Raw genomic sequence first — 8,007 nt, forward strand, 5'->3', positions numbered from 1 at the left:
CCCCCCCCCCCCCCCCCCCCCCCCCCCCCCCCCCCCCCGGTTAACCCCTCTGTCACCTGACTCCACAAAGGGCGGAGCCACCTCCAACCCCCAGGGTCCACTTTGCTCTCAGAGGAACCTTACTTCCCCTGGGCCCCCAAACCCAGCTCAATTAGTAGTGAGTAGCTCTCCTTCAAACTGTTAGTGGCCTCTGGCTCTGGCCAGCATTGGCCGGGTCAGTGCTGGAAGGGAAGTGGAGGGAGGGGCGGGGAGAATTCACACACGGGGTTTATTTGGTTAAAAGAGGCAGTTGCATTAGTTGAGGTGATTCCTTAGCAGCAACATTAGAGAAATCCAAAAGAGATCTGTGGAGCTCAACTCAACCGGGTCCCCCCACTGAGCCCACCGTAGAGGGTCCTGGCTGACTTGGGGGCCTAGAGGGACCCTTTCTATGAGAGAGGCGTCCTACTAACTGCAAACCCATCTCCAGCCTTGTTTCTCTTATGTCCCAACTTAAGAGGCACTCTTACCCCAGCTGGGACCCATCCCCGGCCTCAGCTGTCCCCCTCCCTCTTCCAAAGAGACAGACCCATGCTTCAAGCCCCCCAGCTAACATGCTAACACAGTACCCATTTAGCGCTCATAAGAGAACCCCTCTTCCTTCTCGGTGTCCTTCCCAAGAGCAACAGATACTCCTTTTCCAGTGAGACTGTGGCAAGAGGCTCCCTCACTGACTGCCCCAACCTCCCCTTCTCCTCCACTCCGCCCCTTCCATATCCCCATCAAAGTGATTTAAAAAATGTTTAATTAACTTGAGCTCAGTTTAAAAGGTTAGGAAACTGGCAGGGATCCAAATCCACGTTACGCAGGTGATGTCGTTAATTTAATTTGCTTTTCGTGCGGTAATCTGGATAATTACTCAGTAGTTACGGGCAAAAATGTTTTCTTTTCACTAAAAGATGGAGTCTGGCTGTTTTGACTGCAGGAACCCCATTGGCTGAAGCCAGCGAGCTCCGGGAGACCGAAAGGGCCCAGGGACCTAAAAGGCCATCTCGCAGGACCCTGGAGGGGTGGGACCCTGGCCCCCTGGCTCCCTGGCCCCGCCGGGGGCCTGGCCGAAGCCCAGGGTTCTCCTGCCTCTGTCCCCTTGGGATAGGCACAGCCCCAGATCACCTTCCAGTTTCCTACACTCTTGATCGTGTTTCAAGACGGAGAAAGATGAGGGGTGGGGAAGATAAAGAAAAGGAACCGAAATTTCGAACCAAATCAAGAAGGAAAAAAAAAAAAAAAAAAGGTGGGGGCCACGATTAAAGCTGGAGAAAGGGATGAGAGAGTAAAAGACTGGAGTTTTTGCCCCCACCCCCCTGAAAAGGGGTCGGGGAAGAGGAGAGAGAGGTGCGGGCGCGATGAGACCAGGCGCGCGCGTACTTGCACGCCCGTGCGCGTACACGTACGCCACGCCCGGCGGGGCGGAGACACATGGCAGGGAAGGTAATACCTCAGAGTGGGATGGCAACAGAAGCACCTGCTCAATGGTATCCATTTGTAAAGGCCGTTGCAATCAAAGGTCCCTAAAATTGCACAATTGTTAAGGTCATCAGCACGCTATACACGGGAACAGATTGTCATATTCGGGGAAAGGAAATTATCTCTAGGACTAGACTGTGGTTGCCAGCATGAATATGTAATTCTGAGACACCGCGCCACCGGGGGCCGGGAGGCCATCCTTCCCCGCTCCAAGCCCTCTGGCCCCCACTCCCCACCTCCAGCCTGTGTGCTCACCCCAGGGGGGAAATCGAGAGCCAGATTCACGGGGGCTGCGTGGGTGATGGGGAAGGGAAGTCTGTGCCCGAAATGACGGGCGCTGCTGCCCTGAACCCCGGAGGGCAAAGATAACAGTGTCTCTGCCCCGCGGTCCCAACAGCTCCAGCTGGGGAGAGAGCAAGCCCTGCGCAGACACAACGTGATGCCACACGTGGTTATTTCCGAGAAGCATCAACAGGACACAGGTCAAAAGACCCAGGTTTTCCAGAACAAATAGGGTCTGTGTTTCTGTGAGCTGAAAACGGAAATGAGTTGTGCTCTACACATGGTGACAGGCGGTCTCCCGAATTGATGCGGCTCTACCCTGAATAATCATACTCTCGAGTTGGTGCCTTGGCTCATCCGGGGGGGCTGACCCTTGGGGCCGCTGGCTTATGTGATACTGGCTTGGGAAGAAAGGGACAAGGACCCAAACTGCATGGGCCAGGGGTGGTGGCAAAGGGAGTGTGTGTGTGTGTGTGTGTGTGTGTGTGTGTGTGTGTGTATGTGAGAGAGACAGAGACAGAGAGAGAGAGAGAATGTGAGAGAGAGCAAGTGTGTGTGTGTGTGTGTGTGTGTGTGAGACATGTATGTATGAAAGGAAGAGAGAGAGAAAGGGCATGTGTGTGTGTGAGAGAGAGAATGTGACAGAGTATGTGTGAGGGTATGTGTAAGAGAGAGAGAGGAAGAGAGAGTTTCTGTGAGAGAGAGGAAGAGAGAGAGGGTGAGTGTGTGTGTGTGTGAGAGAATGTGTAAAAGACAGCGAGAAAGAGAGAGTATGTATGAGAGAGAGAGAGAAAGAGAGAGACAGAAAGAGGGCAAGTATGTGTGTGAGAGAGAAAGAGAGAGGGGGGAGAGTGTGTGTGTGTGCATGGGAGAGAGAGGGAGAGGGAGTGTGTATGTGTAAGAGTGTGTGTGCATGTGTAAGACAGCTTGTGAGACGAAGTGTGTGTGTATGCATGTGCTAAGAGTGTGTGTGCGCACCCGGGCGTGTGCCCGTGTGTGTAGGTGTGTGTGGTTTCCAGTGCCGTGGTGGGATGCAGGGAACGGTGGTGACCTGGTGCCCCAGACTGTCTGCACTTGCTGTGTTCTCTCCAGCTCAGCCCTGAGGCTGGGTTTTCCTGACAGGGACAGGACCTGGCACAGCAGACACTCCCATCTTAGCCCCAAACCGAAATGCCTCCAAAATGCTGAAGTTGGCTAGGACGGAGGGTGGCCGAATTTCTGTTTCCCCAATGGAAGGGACAGCGAGCGAGTGGGCTCAGGCACATTCATGCTCACACACACCAGGAGGGGGAAGAACAATACAAATCTGAAAACAGCATGCAAATCTGTTAAGCAAATTTCCATTGCCTGGATTAGTTAGATTATAGAACCACAGAGCATTACAAATATCAAATGCATTTGGCCTTTGCGGGGCTGCAGCTAAGGAACGCAATTGGGAACTTACTTGGAACCTGGAAACTGTAAGAAACATTAGCCAAGGAGACCACCTGGGAGGGAGCCTGAACCCCACACTGTGTCCCAGGGCCAAGCGCTGCCTCTGGACCTCAGGCCCGGGGGACTCTGCCCACCAAGGCTGCTGTCCTGAGGTGGGGGGGGCGGTGGTCCCCAAGCTCTGAAGTCCCACGGCCTTCATGGCAGTCTCCAGAAGGCAGGGATCAAGCAGGGGGCTGATACCGAGGACCTGTTATGTGCTAGCAGGTGACACATCCTATTTCCATGAATTCTCACACAATCTTTTGAGGGAGGCGTACTTATTGTCATTTTGTAGCCAGGGATGTGAAGTTTATATATGGACTGGAGGTGACGGAGTGGGGATCTGAACCTGACCTTGCCCGTGTGCTCCTTCCGCGCCATCATCGCATGGCCGCATGCCGGCTGCTCAGGAAAAAGCTAAACGGAGGAGCTTCAGCCCTAGGTGGCTGGCGCAGTGTGGACGGGGACCCGCTGCCCTCTCCTCAGCCCCCAGCCCTGGGCTCTTCTGGTACACTCTCCCATGGGAGACAGGTGGGAAGGAGGAGGCAGGAGGGCAGGGGAGGCGGGTACTTACAGCTATGCCGTGGCCGAAGCCCGAGCCCGGCTGTGGGCTGGCCGCGCTTATGTAATTCCCCACTCCGGAGTCCTGGCTGGCAGGGCCGTACAGATCGGCGACAGGTCCTGGGCTGTTGGCCCCCGGGAAGCCTCCGGGCCGCGCGGGGTTGGAGCCTGCCGGGGAAGCGGGCGCGCCAAAATTCGGTTGAGCACTGTAGCTATTCAGGACTGGTGTGCAGAGAATAGAGCTGGGTATGAGGCCAGAAGCCAGGCATGCACCGGTCATTACAAGCCAAACACTCGAGAAAAACAGCTGAGGCCCAACTTCTAACACTCAACCAAGGCCATGCGAAAACATTAGCAGGGACTCAAGAATACTCAGCCCAGGCTACTACTAAGAAGCTCGGAGCTCCAAAAATAGAGAGAATAAAAAAACAATCATTCAACACACTACGGCAACCAACCCGAGGTGCTTCACTGCCCACCAAATTATCACAATAGAAATAGAGATATATATGGAAGAGAGAGAGGAAAAGAGAGAGAGAGATTTTTTTTTTTTTTTTCACATCTGAATTGGTGCTCATGCAGTCTTGTCTAGATCTGGGCACGTTGAGACAGCATTCACATCCCATGCAAACTACAAAGGAACTAGTTTTAGACTACACATTGTGTTAATATTGATATTAAAACGTGACAGGAAACAAAGCAATTTGTGTCCAGGAAAAAAAAAATCGTTGGGGAAGGGATTTAAAATTTTTGTTTGTTTTACTTTTTCTTATTTGTTTGTTTTTGGATCCATTAAATGACAAATTTGTATTTTTTTTTTTTAAAGACAAAAGAAGATCTCCATTCTCCAGCCCCCCCAACCACTTCCCCCCTCCCCACTGGCTACCTCCTCCCCCCCCACCCCCCATTCATAGCCCGGTATGAAAGTCGTCAATACTGAACGTGGTCGGAGGATGGGGTATGTCATGGAAAATTTGGGCATCTTGACATAACCGTAATGATGGTGGCAGGGGTCCCCTTCGGGGGTGGAGAGCAGGGGATGGAGGGAGGGGGTGGGGTGGGGGTGGCGAAATCTGGAGGCTGGGGCCGAAGCTGGGTGAATGCCAATGGTTCTACAGGACACCCACACACTCACCTCCTGCAGTAGAAGGAAAGGGGGGGTTTTAACTTTTTTTTCCTTTTGTTTAAAAAAAAAAAAAAAGACAAAGAAGTATGAATGCAGAGCATACTGACTGAACCAATTCACAGCTAGAGCACATCGGACCGAAATGCCTCTTTGTTTGTTATCCTCATATAAACTCAGACTGAGACCAAGAGCTAGGAATGCACCTGTGCTACGGAGAGACTTCACAGCCATAGATCCTGACCGTGGTGGTGAGGAGGGGCCGCGGGAGGAGACACTATTGGGCCCCCATCTTCAGCCCCGCCCCCCTCCCCCAATTCCATTATTCCTTCAGTGAGGGCCTGTCAACCGGGTTAATTTTGTCTCATTTTTTCATTTCCCCTTAGTAGCTGAAACTTTTTCTTTCCAAAACGGGGGGAAAAACCTTTTTTTTTTTCAAATCGTCAAGAATAAGTTCTCATTGATTTTGAAAACTGAAGGGGAGTCTGGGGGCCAGCCAGTTCTGGGCTACAGCTCACCGAGGTGGACGAACCAGACGATCTGGACTGGACACATTTCCACGACTTTGGCTCCAAGGGGCTGCTTCTCACTACGATCTTCTCCCCTTGCTTCCCCTGGCATTTCCCTCTCTGCCCCATGACCAGCTGCCTTCAACCTCTGCAGCCCCACCTGGGCCGCGGCCTTGCCCCAGAGATGGGAAGAGACTGACCACACGCCCGAGCCAGGCTGGCTGGAGACCGAGATGGGGCACGAAGATACAAAGGAGATGCAACAGCCGCGTCTGGCTCCTGACTGGGCGGAGAAAAGGGAAACTGATACCTCCAGGTGCCCTGAGGCCCCTTGGAAGCTGGGGCAGAGAAATGGGTAAACCGGCCAATGGAGAAAACAGGTTGAAGAGAAAAAAATCACGGAGGCTTAGAGTAAGCGAATGGCTGATTTGAGAACGCACCCACAGACAAGGGGGACAGGAATTTTGAATACATAAGTTTAAACTTGCAGATAACATTTGGCCTTTCTCACCCATGGAGGCAAATATCAAGCCCAGATATTTAAAGGCGGTATTATCTTGGTCTAGCACTTTTTTTTTCCTCTGGGCTAAGGAAAATGGAGAGCTCAGACAGTGGACTCCTGGTTTACCCAGGCAGCTGACCCTTGCTATGCAAAATACCAAGCTAATTCTGTCTCGGGGTAAAGAGAGGCTAGGGGAGGGGGCCCGCAGTGAAAGATGGAAAGATTTTTTGGCTTCTTACTTCTCTGGCCAGAGGCAGATGTAGGAAGACTGTGGGCAGGACCACCTACCTAGGGGCTGAGGAGAAGGGGGGTTTTGGTCTCGTACCTCTCCATCAGGGAGAGCCACCCAGAGACTAATCCAACCAGCAGGAGCAGCCTCGGAGACAGGAAGTAGCATGCCCATGGAAGGATGCTGTCCAGAAACAGCCTCCTCCGTGCGCTTAGAAGACGAGAGGGCTAGTGGTAACCGCCCATCCCGCTACCTCTCCCAGTCCTGTGTGCCCAGGGGGACAACAGCTCACCAGCCGGCCTGAAGGGATTTCACAATACGCAGCTCCTCTTAGCCAACAACACCCCTCCCTGCTCAGTCACCTGCCAGCGAATGACACTGTGAAGAAGGCACCCTATTAGAATGCAGCTCTAAACCTCAACTCCCATATCCTCATAGCGTCCGATCCCTGCTCAAAGTCACCTTGCGGCTCTCCTCCCAGCCAGGGGTGAGAGATCGGTCTGTGGGTCCCCGCCAGAGGGCGCAGCTGGCAGGCAGTAAGCACCCAGTTCTGGGCCGGTTCCCGGTCTCTAGGCTTCTGGGCTGGGTGGGGGGGGGGGGGGGGGGAGGAGCCACACCTCTGTGCTGTGCCGCCAACAATCTCTCCTTATCTCTCTGTAGGCAGAAGAGCCGGGCTCCAGAGAGCAGGCTGAAGTCCCCAAACAAGCCATCCGGACACCCGTGCATCTCTGGGCAGGCTCCTAGCAAGCAAACGGCACTGCCTGCTCAGGAGGGAGTGGGGAGTGCCACTTTGCACTCAGACCTGCCAGCAGCTGTACCTGGGAAGGCATTAGGGACAAAATAGGGTTCTTCTTTTGGGACGTTCATACTGATCACTGGCTGGCTACATAGGAAGGGGAGTCATGTGAGGACGTCTCTCCCTCTGAGCTGTGACCTGAGAGGAGAGGCAGGCGGAGAAAGCAAGACGCCGAGTCCCTGACCCGAGGGTGCATCCTATGGCAATCAGCCTTCAGGCAACGCTCAATGAAGTATCTTGGTGGAGGGTGCCTTTGCTCAGATGCTCAGCCTCATTTTGAGAGGCCAGAAACAGTCCCACAAGCCAGGCTGGGTCAGGAAGAGGGGATGGGACATCGCTCTCAATGGGCAAGGGTACCCCATCTACTGCTCAGCTACAGGGGCGTGTGTGTCCGTGTGTGTGTCGGGAGGGAGGGGTCTCGGTATGTGCTGCTGAACAGACACTGCTAAGTTTTATGACTTGGGACATTATGCCTCCTATCCCAGGAGAGGACACTGTCTTGCAAACACCTAGGCATTTTTGCAGCAGGAGCTAGAAGTATTAAGTGGCATGGGGCGAGCCCTGCACCGGGCTGGCAGTTTGGGGGCTCACTGTGGGGAGCAGGGCTACTTCTCCATCAGCTGCTCTGGGCAGAATCCACAGCAGCAGTTTAATCCCAGACAGGTTCTTCCTCACCCCTCACCCTTCACCCCCAGTCCCAGCATCCTCTGGGCTTTCCAGGTCCAGGCAGCCCGTATGCTCAGGGAGGCAGCTGTGGTGTAAAGGAGCACTGGACTTGGAGTCAGAAGACCTGAGTGTGACCCTGGCCCTGACCTTAGGGCTGTATGCCTCGGGGTAAACACCTCACGGGCCTGAGTCCCCATCTGTACCGTGTGAGTGCCGTCTGCCTTAGTCTGCCTCTCAGTGGGCTGCGATGAGAAAGAAAATGGTTTGCAATTGGTCAAGTTGAAAACAAACTATTTTTAAAATGGTTGTGTATGCAGAGCCCAATGAGGCAGGTACCATAGGCAGATTTAGGAAAATCTG

At 53.6% G+C, this 8,007-nt stretch overlaps 1 protein-coding gene across 10 annotated transcripts in view; it reads right to left on the reverse strand.

The window, feature by feature from the left end:
* Window positions 1-8,007, reverse strand: part of MSI2 (musashi RNA binding protein 2) — a 394,191-nt gene that overhangs the window by 6,215 nt on the left and 379,969 nt on the right. For 2 of the 10 annotated variants that reach the window (XM_040497039.1, XM_040497040.1), the window contains 2 exons: window positions 3,836-3,990; window positions 1,478-1,550 (listed from right to left, as the gene is read on the reverse strand). The exons of 2 other annotated variants lie outside the window; for them this stretch is intronic. In XM_040497039.1, coding sequence (XP_040352973.1) covers window positions 1,509-1,550; window positions 3,836-3,990 — 197 coding nt within the window. In that variant the 3' untranslated portion in view covers window positions 1,478-1,508. Of the gene's footprint in view, window positions 1-1,477; window positions 1,551-3,835; window positions 4,045-8,007 lie in introns of those variants that run through there. 6 more of the 10 variants (XM_040497035.1, XM_040497038.1, XM_040497041.1 and 3 more) reach the window with 4 other exon arrangements.

Source organism: Herpailurus yagouaroundi, unplaced genomic scaffold, assembly GCF_014898765.1.
Source record: "Herpailurus yagouaroundi ecotype Mexico unplaced genomic scaffold, PumYag 189, whole genome shotgun sequence".
In the NCBI taxonomy this organism is placed as follows: Eukaryota; Metazoa; Chordata; class Mammalia; order Carnivora; family Felidae; genus Herpailurus; species Herpailurus yagouaroundi.